The sequence below is a fragment of the Equus przewalskii genome, chromosome 1 (assembly GCF_037783145.1).
Source record: "Equus przewalskii isolate Varuska chromosome 1, EquPr2, whole genome shotgun sequence".
Classification (NCBI taxonomy): domain Eukaryota; kingdom Metazoa; phylum Chordata; class Mammalia; order Perissodactyla; family Equidae; genus Equus; species Equus przewalskii.
In genome coordinates, this window is record NC_091831.1 from 113,651,249 (window position 1) to 113,668,089 (window position 16,841).

General features: G+C 40.0%; 1 protein-coding gene across 2 annotated transcripts in view; it reads right to left on the reverse strand.

The window, feature by feature from the left end:
• Window positions 1-16,841, reverse strand: part of OCA2 (OCA2 melanosomal transmembrane protein) — a 359,156-nt gene that overhangs the window by 117,205 nt on the left and 225,110 nt on the right. For both annotated transcript variants that reach the window (XM_070572284.1, XM_070572292.1), the window contains 2 exons: window positions 6,148-6,207; window positions 5,412-5,516 (listed from right to left, as the gene is read on the reverse strand). In XM_070572284.1, the coding sequence (XP_070428385.1) occupies window positions 5,412-5,516; window positions 6,148-6,207 (165 nt within the window). The remainder of the gene's footprint in view (window positions 1-5,411; window positions 5,517-6,147; window positions 6,208-16,841) is intronic.

Sequence of the window (16,841 nt, forward strand, 5' to 3'; positions counted from 1 at the left end):
AAGGCAGAGAGACAAGGAAAACTTAAAAGAGCAAATCTAATCCCCAAAAAGCCCTGGAGTATTCTCCCATGACCTCACCAAGCTTGCGTTGGAGTTTTGACTGAAGCCTTGTCCACCTGATTTGAGAGACAAAACCATCTATGATCTAGTTCTTTCCACTCTGGACATTGTGAGATAAGCAAAAATTCAATAGCATGATCCTAACAGTTACTGAGATCTTCAGTTATAAACTAAGACTTTGGCATTTTCTGAATTACTTGGTGTTCTTCTCTGACCACTGGAAGAAGAGAAATATCACAAACAATTGTGAACAGTGCTTCTGACCTGCTGCTCTCAGCGCATATCTTACAATGTGAATGTGAGAAATACCACCAAACTAAAGTCACACTCTGGAGAGAAGACACCACCAAGAGGAGATGGGTTTTGGTTTGTCTCTCTGAACTCACTTCCCTCAAATAATGCTCACAATTCTCTAATGAACGAACCTTCTGAGTAGACTCCTCATGACGTCGTCAGGTGCAGCCTTGGTCCCCCTACTGCTTTCAACCTGCTGCGAGTATGCCAGCATTTCTAGTCATTGGAAATAGTGACTGCATCTGCCAGCTTCCTGACCCTTTTTGATAAAGTTTCCATACAGGTTAAAATCTCCACAGACTTGCATCCCACTGACCTGGAGAATGACTGGCCAGAGCCATGTTCTCACAGGGAAGGAGGGTGGGCTGAAAGGCAGGCAGCTTTGCAAGCCAGGCAGCAGGGACCGTACTGTGCTGTTCCTGTGTTTCCACTGTGTGTCTGACCGCCATGGGCAGGTAACTTATCTCTACCCCTGTACTCACCCAACAGTGTTTCCACAGAATGTTCTTGTGTCTCCCTGTTCAATCCCCAGGGAAACAGCAAAGCTGAGAACATGAGACTCTCACCAAAATAAAACCCACACAGCAGCCGGACCCTGAGCAGCCCTCCCCAAGAGTATGCAGTGAGAACTAGGTAGGTGTGGGGCCTTTTGCTGGAGCTGCCCAAGAAACGAGACCCTGTAGAGCAGTAGAGGTACTATTCTTCTAGAGATGCCCAAACTCTAGGTCCATGGAAGCCAGGCCAAGCCACAGAGGCTCCAGGATGGCAGGGATGAAGCTTGCATTTCTTTCTACTCCAACCTGAGATGCAGAGGGACACGAAGGACTGCAAAAAAGTCAGACTCCCATTTCCTCCCACATACTCTCTGAGGCACACCCCAAGTTCAGAGGGCTTCACAGCCATGCAGAATGAAGATGCTCCTGGTCAGGGGTAGTGGGGGAGCAGGAGTTAACCCTCCCCTGGCAAGAAACTTAAATCACCTCTCAAAGACCCATTCATATCACTGCATCTATCAGAGGCCAGGACCAGTGGGAGATATCCATACACATATGGATTTATTATGAAGAAGAGCCTTAAACGATTGAGGGGCTGAGCAGTAAACAACACATTGATGTGGCAGGCAGAAAGGGAAGATGATGAGCAGCTGCAACCTCATGGGTACTGGCTGAAACTTGTCACAGGCAGTCAGGAAGGAAGGTCAGGGGGAAGGAGAGCATCTGCAGACCTCGGTAGTGTCTCCAATGCCAGTGGATTCATAACATCTGTTTATTCCCAAGCCTATCCCAGTTCCCATTAGAAGCCAGTGCACCCAGCAATCCCCAGTGCTGTGGGGGAACACATCTGCAAAGGCGCAGGAGAGACACCAGCACCATGCTAAGGAAAGCAGCACCAAGTCCAACTGGAGATCAGGGAAGGTGTCAGATGGCAGGGGGACCTGGCAGAGGGATTCTGAGGCACACAGGGAGCACTGGGGTGTCCAGTTCCCTCAATAACAGTAATAGTGAGTCCCTGGAGGATGAGGGGGGGTCTGATGTGAATAAAGGGTTACTTTGGGAAAATTAATCTACTGCAGTTTACTCACTTCATTCACTTGCAAACATTTGCTAAATATCTTCTTTGCACCAGGCAAAACACTAGTGAATGAAGATACAAATGTATATAAGAGGATACAGCTGCAGACATGTCTTGACAATCAGTTTTATGACTACCTCAGCAGAGCTATGCACTAAGTGCTATGGGACCCCAGAGGACAAGCAGGGCCCTGCACAGGGAGGTACAGAAGGCAACATGGAGGAGAAGAAAGTATTAAGGAGGTATTGAGGAGAATTTGAGGAACTCCTGTGTGTGAGGAACTCTGTTTCATAAGCTCAGGCTCCCCAAGGCAGAAGCAGAAATTCACTCTCCCCATCCTCTTTGCAGCTAGAACAAGCATGTGACCTGGGCTCCACCAGTTGGACACCCTGCTTGAGAGGTGGGCTTAGAGAAATTGGAAGAGAACTGTGACAAGGCGCACTCAGAGCAGAGTGACAGAGGCCCCAGCATTCAACAGCCAGCATTGGGGGACTGAGCCCAGGCATTCAAACAAAGCAGCAGAAGCTGGGAGCTTCATGGAGTGGACCCCTTCCCAGGGTGTCCTTCAGAAATTCCACAAATTGTGCGCTATCCTTAGACAAACTCCTATTCTCCTTAAACTAACTGAAGTGGGTTTTATTGATTGCAACTGTTGATTGAAATGCAGATACAACTATGTGCATTACAAATAGAAAGAGCCCCACTAAAAAACTTGGGAATAAAGCCAGTACCTTCCAAACCAGTTGGGGGACGAGATTTACCAATCCAAGAAAAGTCAGGAAATGATAGGGGAAAAAAGAATCAGCAAAGAACATGCATAATACATGCAAAACCATAATAAAATGGTAGAAACAAACTCAAGTCCATCAGTCAACACAGAAAATTTAATCATGTTAAACTGTTCTTTTAAAAAACAGAGATTACCTGCTTGAAATTTTAAAAATCCATTTGCATGCTGCTTAAAAAATACAACTAAAAAAGGATTTAAACATTTTCAAAAGACTGAAAATAAAAGATTAGAAAAAGATACACCAGGTAGAGGCAGAGCAGAGATGAAGAGAAACCTTACACAATGTGAAAGAAACCAGCCATCCAGAAGAGACACCAATAATGAACCTCGTGTCTAATATAATGACATACTATACAGCAAAAATGTGCTGAACTGCAAGTTGAAATAGATAAATCCATGAAGTGATCTGCTCTATCAGAACCAAATGACTAGAGAAGTGATGAAAGAAGCAACACAGTTGATACACTTGTTCCTAGGGACATGTATAGAACTCTGCTCACATACACATGGACAACTGGCCACATGCTAGGTCAAAGGATGTTTCACAGGGTGTGTAAGTATGAAATCCTACAGACCACATCCCTGACCACCACTTAAATGAGAAAGAAGTGGTGAAAAGACACCCAAATGAAGAGAAGGGAGGAAGGGAGCAAGGGAAAGTGGCACAGACCTCAGTATCCACCCAATGCCCCTTTCCAGACCTCTGTGCTTGGGCAGGGCCTTGGGTCCACCTCCTGTCCAAGATTATGACAGGTCACTTCCAGTGCCACTTCCAGACTGAGATGGAAACCCAAGTGGCTCTCTATGTGCTCCTCTGACCAGCCACTGTGGGCACCAAGTGACAACCTGGTGAAGTTACGTGACAGAGATCTGTGAGCTTTAGAAAGCTGTGTGCCAATTAGGCATAAAGCTGTTGATTTGATCTCTCAGGATTTGGTCTCTATCCATGTTGATTCATATAAACCAAGATCTTTCCTTTAGTTCCTTCCACAGTGCGCCATCAAATGACTGTATATTCCCCAGTTTCATGAGGGCAGTTCCCTCAGGAGAGGGAAGGACAAACACAATCCTGTAGGGTGAGAGGAGGGACAGAGAACGTCATATTCATCTATAATGTTTTATTTGTTAAAAATAAAACAAATGAGAAAACCTGAGGCAAAGAAATTAAAATGCTCAAATATCCTCATTTGGGGTGATGAGCACACAGGTATTTTATACTACTTCTGTGATTCCCTTGATTTATTTTTTAAATTTAAATTCTAAGCAACTATTAAAATTTGAAGAATGAAAATATTGTGTCATATTTTAGAAAATGGAGGAACCTAAATTTCTAACAACAAGGACTCTCCCATTCAGTCCAAGATAAGATCTGGGTCCTCAAACCTGGAAGCCCCCCAGGAAGCAGGCTGTATCAGCTGTGAGACTCAGGGCCAAAAGGAAGGGCAGAGAAACGTTTCTGGGTGAAATCCTGGGGACTGTGGCCATACCTTGTGGCCTTGAGGGTTCTGATGCACTGAGTCTTCTGTAGGCTATTTCATCTGAGAACGGGATGCACACACCAGCTGACCTGGCATCTCAGAAGCCCAGGACCCAGCCACCTCAGCCTCCAAGGGGCCTCAGCACCACAGCCACAGTCATGATGGTGCCCAGTGAGCCAAAACTGGGACGTTTGACGACATCCACACAACTTCTCTAACTCAGGACTTTATGAGGAAATAATAACAGCCACAGAATTGGCTCAGAACTATCCAACCCAGACCATGGAGGAACAATAGCTAGGTAACTAGAGAGTGACCTGGCAGACATATGATTCCAGGCAATGAATGAGTGACGTAGAGTCCCAGGTCAGTCTGAGGTCCTGTGAGGGAGACAAGTGCCCCCATTGAGGGGCCTGGCCCACCTTTGTCCTCACTGCCAGGTTCTCTGCTGTGTTCCTTGGGTCCCAGGTGGTTCCAAATATGATATAGGGTGATGAAATGTCATGGGAGCCCCCTTGCATGGACTATTCTGCAGGGCACAGGAGTGAGTCCTCAAGGTCACAAAAACAAAAGACCAACTCCACCCTCAATCCAGAGTCCAGCCATGAGGAGTATTCACACATGCTCAGCATACTGGAGACCTCAGGTGTTTGTAACAGGACCCCAGGTTCCTATATGCAAGGCCTTGTCACACCTTAACTTTGTCACACTAGGGATTCACAATTCTGCCCTAAGGCCAGCAAGCAGTGATGTCAGAAGACATAGTAGGAACAGGGCTCATCAGCCCTGTAACAGGACTCTAATGTGTATCTCCAGTGTTGGCCGGGGTCAGGCCAACAGAGTTTTCAAAGTCCTGTCAGGCCAAGCACCAGAAGCCATCCAGACTGGTTAGAACAGTTTCTGCATTCATAGGGAATAAAGAATGAATGCTTGCAACCAGCCTCTGTCTTGGTGTCTTACAATTTTCTTTTAAAAAATAAAAAGATTGTGTTTTCCATGAGGTGTGGCAGCTCCCAGTCAGGGTGACACCCCAGGACACGCCACCCACTGCAGTTCCTGGCCTGTGGTCTGGGCTCTGCCATGTCTGTCCCCTAAACTTGTGAGTGCAGCAAAGGGTCAGGGTTTATTCTCTGCTTCCTGTGGAAGGCAGGGTGAGCCCAGATTGTGTCCAGGCTGAAACTTGGGCCCTTACCACAAGGAGGAGATGTGCAACTCACCATGGTAGCAGTGAATGGGATGTTGTCAATCAAAGATGATGCAATGGCAGAGACCCAGATCACCAGGATGATGGCAGCTGTGAGGCGCCGATCTTCTGGGACCATCTGGAAGGAGCAGATAATAACAGCACTGTGTATCATAGCTGTATTGTTAAATCACATGCACTGAGGATCCGATGCTAGGACATGTGAGACTTAGAAGGGACTGGAGGGCTGTCAGTTCTTCCTCTTACACATGAGGAGACCAAGGCAGACCCAGGTATACAAACAGGACCAGCCTGGGCTTTCCTGACCCCTACCAAGAGCCTTGGCTGGGTTCCACAAGTAACTGAGCAATTCTTAGCCATGACCAAGCCAACCAGCCCATGAGAAGGGGAGTAGAGTGGCCTCTGTTCCTCGTCTGCATCTGGTGGCAGCACACAGGGGTCACACGGACCTGATCTCCTGGCAGAGCCCCAGGGCTGGGCCCTCTGCACATTCACTTACTGAGACTGGTGTCTCAGTTGCTCTCCTTCTTAGACAGGTTTTAACTAAAGGCTAATAGCAAAATTGGAGGCATTTGTAACCATATATTCTTTGGAAAAAGTCTCCTTGCATCTCTAGGCTAGACAGGATAAAACAGCTCCCCTGCTATACTTTTTTACATAATTAATATGACCTATTCTTGTCAGATTTTTTTTTCACAAAATCAAAGGAATAGTGGCTAGAACACATTATATTGCAGCATTTAATGTACCTTTATTAGCAAAGCAGTCTGTTCTCCAACATATTCTATTAAGTGGAGATGTGCCAATGCCTAGAAGAAATGGATGTATGATGAGAATCAATTTAAAACTGAGAATATATGCAAAAACTTTTAAAACTATGTCTTCAAAATGAAAAAAGGTATAAGGTAGGCCCAGGCTCATTTCTTAAAAGAAAATCAGATTCCAATATTCAGTCTGTAAGTAATTTACTGTCATATATGCACACCGAAGATTCACTGAGAAGAAAGCACAAGAACAGAGACAGGAATCTCTTTCATTTGTGTTAATGTCCACATTAAATCTAAATTTGAATGAAAGACCATCTCTTTATTTCAAGATCAGTGTATAGGAGTACTGTTCAACTGTACATAATGAAATGCCATTCCATATAGAAGGTGTTTCAAGTAAGTTGCATTTCAAATTTCTTTTTAAAGTTAACATCACAGAGTTTTAGAAGAATAAAATGAAAATGCATGGTTTTAATAATTCTCAAAGAAGGGAGGAAAGGTCTACTTAACTGAAACAAGTAACTATTTTCACAGTACTAAACAGATTTAGAAAAGAGTGTCCAGGGAAAGGTAGGAAAAAGGATTAGATGAAGGAGCTGTAAGTGCAGAGCCATTCTGCTCAGGCTGATGCCTTTGTCCCAGCCAGGGAGCAGATACTCTGCTACCCACAACAGATCTCAGACACCCACAGGGAACAAGACATGAGGGCGACACAGCTGCCCAGCACCTCATAAATGTGACTTTTTCACTGTGATGTCATCATGCTGAATGACTATAAACATTGAAAACATCAGCTTGACCATATTTAACTACAAGTTTACAACTTCTCCATCAATATGTAGAGTTGTTTGTTAGCCTTCATTTAAAAACTGTGGAAGCCAAATGTTGGGTATTCAATCCTATTCTCAATCCAGTTTGCTATTATATCAACTAAATCCTAAGGATAAATCAATCTTAACACTGTTGACATTAGGAACTGGATTATTCTTTGTTGTGGGGGCTGTCCCATGCATTGTAGGATGTTTGGCAGCATCTCTGGCCTCTACCCACTAGATGCCAGTGGCACCTCCCTCTGACCCAATGTGACAACCAAAAACGTCTCCAGACAGTGCCAATGTCACCACAAAATCACCCCCTGTTAAGAATCACTGATTTATAGTAATCAAAATTTTACTTAAATAAAACAAAATTTTTAATTTGCAAAAAAATTAAATATAGTCACATCTTTTATTTTGTTATATACTATTGAAAGAAAAGTCAGAGGTCTGAACCAGACTAAAACTTTCTGCTAGATATCAAATAGAGATGGTTATGTGTGTGTATATATATATACATAGAAACACACAGTATTGTGTGCACACCTTGATGTGTGCCTATAGACAACTGTCTATTTATATATTTAGTGTCATATAATTATCCCAAATGTCATGGTCTGTGATGCGCAGTATAAGACAAAATAGATGAAAATCTTCAAAATACTTGAACATTGCATCTAATAACTCAGTTCAAAGTAACTGATCTCTTAATTGAAAAAAGAAAATCAAAATAAGAGGAAAATACAAAACGGCAAATGAAACATCAAGCCTAAGGTTTTAAATATACAATATATATTTCACACTTCAGCAAACTAAAGTTTATGTATAGTCAAAGATTATATACATTACTTGGCTCCTCCCATCAATTTACATACTGAAAATATGATTGTGTAATATGATGTAAATCACAGTATGAAACACCATTATTCTGTTGCAACAACAGGTTGCACAAAGCTGATTCAGCAATAGTCCCACAACCCTGCCCCATTGAAATTAGGCATATCAGTACTACTACTTCTTTCAAAACAATGAACTAGGAGGTCTTAGGGTCCCACTTGCAGCCAAATAAATACATCCTGGATAAAACACATTTTTAGGGCATTACTGGATTAGCAAGACAACGTGATGTTTTCCAAGGAATCTCTCTCCCCATGAAAATGTTCCCTGCAGCTAGCTGGGAGCTGCAGACTTGGGTGGCAAGGAGGAAAGGAATTGCCCCCAGCTTGATGCTGATCAGGCACTGAAATCAAAGCACTGAAGCATAGGCAGCAGTGAGGCTGTAGGCTGAAACAAGCCTTCTTACACTGAGCTGAGATCCTTGAAACAGACTGAAATTATCCCCTGGCATCCAGCAGAAGCAGACACAAGCCATTTCTGGAAGAAAACATCCCAAATGTAGGTTCTCAGGAGTCCCACAGATTAACATCAGTAATAAAATGTTAATCTAGGATCATCAGGACATAAAACAAGCAACATGAATGAGAGCAGAAACAACTGAAAGAGATGTAGATAGACTCCAAGTCTGCATGGATGAGAAACCACAGATATAGAATATAGAAGACGAATTTCGTTTAAAGAAATTAGAGTTGAAGAGTCTAAAAGTAATTAGCTTTGGCCCTCAACGAGTTAAAGATGCAAGTTGTCGTCTCTGGAGTAAACCACTAAAAGGGTATATAACTGCCAAAAAAGGGGAAATACAATTTTAAATAATCCTCAATCAACTCAAAGGCAAGAAAGAAGATTGAAAGAAGAGAATAATAATTGTAAAAGCAGAAATTAATAAACATACAAGTATTTGATAGAGAGATAAGACTAACATAATTCATACGCTCATGAGAGACTGATAAATAGAAAGGCAGGGAGACAGAGAAAGACAGAGAGGGAGAATACAAGTACCAAGTCACCAACGTCAGCAGTGAAAAGGGGAACATCACTAAAGAGACTATGAAACAGATAAAGGAGTGAAAATACAAAGCAGTAAAGTCAATTCGAGCATTCATTTTTCATACATATATCCAGTTGATTCAGCACCATCTGTTGAAAAGAGTTCCTTTCCCTATTAAATTGCTTTGGCACTTTTATTTAATCAGTTGACTGTATATGTATGGTCTATTTCTGGACTCAGTTTTGTTCCATTCATATGTAAGTCCATCTTTTGCCAATACCACTATATCTTCATTACAGCTTCTTTACAGTGAAGTTGTGAAATCAGGTAAGGCAAGTGCTCCAACACTGTTCTTTTAAAAATTGCTTTGCAGGGCCGGCCTCATGGCATAGTGGTTAAGTTTGGCATGCTCTGCTTCAGTGGTCCAGGTTTACAGGTTCAGAAACCAGGTGTGGACCTACACTACCCATCAGCCATGCTGTGGTGGTGACCCATATACAAAATAGAGGAAGACAGGCACAGATGTTAGCTCAAGGTGAATGTTCCTCAGCAAAAAAAAAAAAAAAAAAAAAAAAAAATCTTGGTTATTCTAGGTCCGTATGGAAACACCAATTTTAGTTTTTACTGGGATTTCATTGAATGTATAGGGAAGAATTGCCAACTAAACAATGTTGGGTCTTCCTATCTATGAACATGGACTATTTCTCCCTTTATATAGATCTTTTTAAGAAAATTTTGGCAATCTCTCAGAATTCTTTTTGGTGTAGAGATCTTGGGCATATTTTGTTAGATTTATTCCTAGGGTTTTTAATGTTTTGGTACCACTGTAAATGCAATTGTTTCTTAAATATTTTCCAACATTTGCCAGTGTATGAGAATACAATTTATTTTTATATGTTGATCTTATGTCTTGTGACCTTGCTAAATGTATTAGTTCTAGCAGTGCTAGTATTTCTTTTTGTAGATTACCTGGGATTTTCTACATAAACAATATCATCTACAAATAGAGACAATTTCACTTTTTTCATTTCCATCTATATGCCCTTTATTTCTTCATATTGCTATATTCAATAATTATGTGGGATAGAAGTTGTGAAAGTAGGCATCCTTGCCTTGTTCCCAATCACAGGGAAAAATAATTAAGTTTTTCAACATTAAGTATGAGGTTGACTCTAAGTTTTTCAAAAACACCCTTGACCAACTTGAAAAGTCAGTTTCCTGAGAGTTTTTATCATGAATTTGAATGTTGTCAAATGCTTTTTCTGTATCTATTGAAATGATCATACAGCTCTTCTCCTGTATTCTGTTAATATGGGAAATTATATTGATTTTTGAATGTTAAATCAACCTTGTATTCTTGGAATAAACCTTTCTTGGTTATCATGTTATCATTTTGTGTTATATTAGATCATTGCATTAGATTTGATATTTTGTTAAGGATTTCTGGATCTACGTCCATGGTCTATAGTTTTCTTTCCTCATGATGCCTTTGTCTTTAGAATCAGGGTAACACTTGCCTCATAAAATGAGTTGGGAATTATTCTCCTGCGGTTATTTTCTGAAAGCTTTTGAATAGAACTGGATTATTTCTTAACGTTTGAGAGGTTCAACAGTGACTGATTCAACTGTCTGGACTTTTCCTTGTCGAAAGATTTTTTTAATTACTGCTTAATTTTTTTTACTTGATAGAATTCTCTTCAGACTTTCTATTTCTTCTTGAGTCAGTTTTGGTAAGTCATAATTTTTAACAAAATGTTCCATTTCAGATAGGTTGTTGAATTGGTTGACATAAAGTTATTAACAGTATTCTTATTCTTCTTCTAATGTCTGTAGGGTCTATGTGGATAACCTCTTTTTTATTGTTGATTTTGGTGGTTTATGTTCTTTTACTGTTTAATCTGTCTAGCTAGAGGTTTGTCAGTTTTGTTGATCTTTTTAAAGAACCAGGTTTTGCCTTAGTTTGTTTTCTGTATTGTCTGCTTGTTTCCTAATTTGTTGATTCTGATCTTATCTTTATTAATTTCTTCCTTAAATTTACTTCGGTTTTACTTTGCTCTTTTTTCCATTCCATCTTCTTAAAGTAGAACATTAGATTGCTACATTTAGGTCTTTCCTCTTTTCTATTATGAGTATTTAATCTGTAAGTTTCCCTTTCAGTCAGCTTTAGCTGCATCTAAAAATTTTTGATGTGTTATATTGTCGTTGACATTTATTTTTAAATATTTTCTTATTCCCTTGTGATTTCATCTTTGACTCATGACTTGACTGGAAGTGTGTGTTGTTAATTCCAAAATATTGGGGTTATATCAGAGATCTGATTGTTATTGATTTCTTACTTAAATTTGTTGTTGTCAGAGTACACAATCCTTACACTGTAAAGCTATAATCTTGGTGAATTCACCACAGGCACATGCAGCTGTTGGATGCAATGTTCCACATACGTCAATTAAATTAAAATGGTTGATGATGTTGTTCATATCTTCTATGGCTTTCATGACTTCTTTGTCTAGATGTTCTATCAGTTTCTGAGAGAAAGATGATAAAATGTCCTTCTGATTGTGGAATTGTCTATTTTGTTTAAGTTAGTGAACCAATTGTTTTTGAGGCTTTATTAGGAACATTTATAATTGTTGTGTCTTCCTGATAAGTGGTCCCACTTATCATTATTAAATGTCCCTCATTATCTCTAATAACTCTATTTGTCTTGAAGTCTATTTTATGCCACTTCAGCCTTTTATGCTTGCTGTTTGCATACTGTGCATTTTCCCATTTGCTTACTTTCAACCTATCTGCATCATTATATTAAAATTATGTCTCTCGTAAGCAGCCCATATTACAGTCATACTTTTGTATCCACTCTCAGTATCTTCCTTCTAATTGGAATGTTTGCACTTAATATGATTATTGATATAGTTGCATTGAAGTCAGCAAATTTATTATTTATTTTCTGTTTGTTTTCTCTATTTTTTATTCATCTCTGTGTCCATTTCCTGCTTTATTTTGGGTTAGTTGAATATTATTTTATTTTTGTCAGTTGGCTTTTTATCTAAATATTTTAATTATATTTTTAGTAGTTAATGGATTACAATATGCATACCTAAATCTTTTACAATCCACTTAAAGTTAATATTTTATTACATCAAGTAAAATATATAAGCCTTGAAATGACATAGGACCTTTCACCTCCCATATTTCCCTTTATGTTATAGTTGCCATATGTATTACATATCTGTACACACTGAAATTCTCACCAGACAATATTATACTTTCTTTTTTTTTTTTTTTTAAGGATTGGCACCTGGGCTAACAACTGCTGCCAATCTTTTCTTTTTTTCTGCTTTATTTCCCAAACCGTGCCGTGCCCCCCCGCCCCCCCCACCCCGGTACACAGTTGTATATCTTATTTGCAGGTCCTTCTAGTTTGGGATGTGGGACACCGCCTCAACGTGGCCTGATGAGCAGTGCCATGTCCGCGCCCAGGATCTGAACCCTGGGCCGCCACAGCAGAGCGCGCGAACTTAACCACTCAGCCATGGAGCCAGCCCCGATATTACACTTTCAACAGTCATACCTACTTTAAAGAACTTAAGATGGGAAAAAAGTTGTTTTTTATATTTACACAACTACTTACCATTTCTGTTCTTCCTTCATTCCTAAAGATCCAGTCTCCCTATGGTATCATTTCCCTTCAGCCAGAAGAGATTCCACTGGCATTTCTTGCAGAGCAAGTCTCCTGGCAATGAAATCTCTTAGTTTCCTTCATCTGAGAACATCTTTTTGTTTGTTTGTTTGTTTTTTGCTTTTATTCCTGAAGATTAATTTGCTGGATAAAGAATTATGGTTTGACAGGTCCTTTCTTTCAGCAGCTAAAGGAGTTATTCTCCTGTCTACTGACCTCCATGGTTTCTGATGAGCAACTTGTGGGCTTTCAAATTATGGTCTCTCTATGTTACTGCATCACTCTTCCCTTGCTGTTTTCAAATTTTTTCCTTATGTTTAGTTTTTAGCAATTTGATTATGATGTATCTGGGCAAGATTTTCTTTGACTTTTATCCCGTGGCGTCTTTCATTAGTTCTTCAAGGATGTTTTTCCTCATTCAACATTTTCAACATTCAAAGATGTTGCTCCTCTCCTCTAAAGCCCTAATTTTTTATATTGTCTCACAGGTTCATGAGATCTAGTACTTAGAAAATATTTTTCTCTATCTCCTTCAGATTAGATAACATATATGTTCTATTTCTAGTTCACTGGCCTTTTCCTCTGTCATATTCATTCTGTTGTTGAACCCATCGAGGTTTTTTATTAAAATATATTTTTAAGTTCTGACCTTTGCATTTGGTTCTGTTTCATAATTTCTGTTTCTCTCCTAAGGATTCCTATCTTTTGACTTGTTTCAAATTCATTTTTCTTTACCTCACTGAGCATGATATAATAGCTACTTTAAATTCTTTGGTCATTTCAACATCTGGGTCATGTTGAGGTTGAGATCTATTGATTGTCTTTTTCCCTTGAGAATTGATCATATTTTCCACATTCTTTGTGTGTTGAGTCCTTTGGCATTGTCTCCTGCATACTGTCAATGTTAAGATTGGGTCCTGGGTCCTGTTATACTCTTCTGAAGATTATTTTTTTTTTCCTTTCCCATTTAGAAGTTAGGTTCAGACCACAATTTCTGTCTCACCTTCGATGAGCAGCGGATCAAATTCATATTTTCTATGACCGTTTGGATCCACCCCGTACATGCATAGTTCAGCAGTCAGTACTTGTGCACATGGTTCAATTTTCAGTTGACTTCTCTAGGCTTTGCTATGTTGATTTGTGCCTGTCCAAAATATACATCATTTAGGAGTTAGTCAGAGACTTGTATAGATGGCTCTAATCTCAGACAGTCCTTTAGGCTTTTGCTAGGCTGGGCTGGGTCTGTTCCATGCAGGCATTGTTCAGAAATTAGGCTGAGATTTGTGGAAGTTCATGCACAGAATTGGGGGTGGGGGAGAGTTCTCTGACTCTCTTTTCTGAGCTTCCTCTATTTTCTGGTTCACAGGTGCTACTTTCCCTGGTTCTTCCAGGTGCAAAGATGGTGATGCTACGGGAGTGCTAGCCATCTATGCCACCATGCCTCTCCATAACTGAGGCCTACCCTGGAGGGAAATCCAGGACAGAGAAAAACAGGAAAATCACCCGAGAGGGTCACTTCTCCAGGTATTGACTTTCCACCACAATTCACCTGGTTTTGTTTATTTTTCAGAGTCCACGGATAGTTGACTTTTGGTTTTTGTCCAGAGTTTTAGTTGTAATCAGAGGAAGGAATGGACTTTAGTTGTTTTATACACCCAGAGTAGAACTGGAACTCAACATTCTTTCTTACTATGAAAGCCAGTTAAAATACTCTACTGCAGCTAACTTCTAGATTTAAAAACGGATCAAATGTGCTATTTCTCCTGTGTCAAATCCTCTTCAATTGACCTATGCACCTGTAATAACCACCTAGGGACCTGGGCAGGGACATGGGTAGGAGCCCTCTGCAGGGTAAGGGAGGTCAACATGAGTCACAGAGCAACTCCAGATAAAGAGAGAAGGATGTGGGTTAGACTGACTCCTGTCAGCATTTGAAAGGAAATGCTTAAAAGTTTCCCTGCCATCAGTTGTACCGAGGTGGAGGCACAATTATGTCAGTATTCAAGGGGTCAAGCCAAAAGTCATGTGCTCCTTGGGGTCCTTTTACCAGACGCCCTCTGCTCTACCTTTCCTTGCTGATGTTTCCTTTTTCATGATATCTTGTCTCATTTTAAAATCATCTCTGTCAACATCTGACCTGAGGAAAAAATATGATTTTTAAAATCTCTAAAATATACTGAAAGTTCTTATATGTTTCAAAGCTGATACATTCAGTTATTTTCTCTAAAATTTGGAATACATTTTAATTTTAATTATTTTATTGTAGTTTTCTTTTTTTTTTTTTTTTTGGAGGAAGATTAGCCCTGAGCTAACATCTGCCATCAATCCTCCTCTTTTTGCTGAGGAAGACTGGCCCTGAGCTAACATCCATGTCCATCTTCCTCTATTTTATGTGGGATGCCTGCCACAGAATGGCTTGACAAGCGGTACGTAGGTCCACACCCAGGATCTGAACCAGTGAACCCTGGGCCACCAAAGAAGAACGTGCACACTTAACTGCTGTGCCACTGGGCTGGCCCCTAATTTGAATTATTTTAATTGAACTTGAATTACACCACTATTTTTGGAGAATGTCAGAGCTAGGTTAGAAACAGACTACTGAAATTGATAAAAAGATCACTATAAATCCTTTTGGCTACAAACATTCAAAAATCAAAATGCCTGTGAGTCCATTTTCCCCCAGAATTATGCATATATCTTCCTAGTGAACTCACTAGTAATCTTGTTTGCAAGGCAGCACTTCATTAGAGACTCAGCTACGTCAGAAACACATTTAAATGACCCCCGTGTTCATGCCCCTGGCAGAAAAGCTAGTTGACCACTCTCATTTTCTAAAAATAAACATCTGTTGCTCCTTCACACTGGAATCAGAGATCCATTTACAAGCATCTATAATTTAAAAAGTAATCCTATCTATTTTTCATATTTCATGAAAGATACATTAGAAGAGACTTGAATAATTATCGAAAAACACTAAAGTAAAGAAATAAAATTTATTTTTTACTGTGTGTTTTTGGTAGTGATAGTGTTGTTTTCTTGTGTTTTCATTTGCTTCATTTTATTTTTTTAAGGGGGTGGTTTCTATATTTGTTATTTTTTCCCCAAAGACAGGAAGAATGAGCCATGGTGTTTTTCGAATTTGTAATCTGAACGCATTGGTCCATCTCCGTCCCTCAGGTGTAGGCAAGTGCGCTCTCCACCAGCACTCCTCAAAACTGATTTTTCCAGTGAATGAACACACTGTCACTCATTCACATTCCATTATTCCTCAGTCAATCTTAACATTTCTTTAGACAGTTGAGAATGTAAGAGACACCACATAACTCTTACATTATAAGCCACAGGGTTTATTAATAAATTACGTAACTTATACCAAAAAGTAACTTATACACAAGAAAATGATGGATAGCCAAGGAGAACTTGGAAGGCTGCAGTTAAGCCTACACCTGAGTTATTAACTAGTAACATAAAATTATCACATGCAATCTACAAATTAGAAACTTTATCCCACCTATTATTAGCACTATTATTATTCTCAGTGGCAGAGCCCTAGCACAGCTAAAGATGCCTCGTTGGCAAAGACACAAATAAATCTAGATGCATGGGAAGGCTTTCCATACTTCCTGGACACCCAAAGAGGGAAATGAACACAAAGCATGAACATGCCAGCATGGAGAACTCATTGCTTAGGAAATCACCAAAGCTTTCTAACACTGCCAAGACATAGCAAAGTTATTTTTTTTCTCCTTCTTCTCAGTTTAAGATTCTGATAAAAATATCCTCACAAGAAGCCTTCTTAGATGAGTCCATCTGAGAACCACTCTCCACACGGCACCTGTGAAAATTATGGTGAATGACTGTTATACCTCTGGATACATGGTTTGATTTATAAACATAAGTATTTTATAAACATAAAATCCTCACAAACCAACATTTCATATTGCTCAGGCCTTTTCATCCCTTTATTTGATTGACAAATATTTATTGAGTGGCTACTATGGGCCAGGCCCTGGAGATTCAGCAGTGACCAAGAAGGACGCGTTCACTAATTCCTGTGGCTTTATATCCCGGTGAAAGTAGACAGACAAAAAAGCAGTTTACATATACATATATATGCATACACATACACACATACATATACACATACACACACAATATATCTAATAACCTGTTGGATGAAAAGAAAAGCAGGGTTAGGAGCTAGCAAGTGAAGGGAGGGCTCTTTCTAAGGGGCCTGGGAAGGTCTCCCTGAGGATGGGGGTTTGAGGAGACAGTTTGCAGGGGCGCGCCCGCTGCC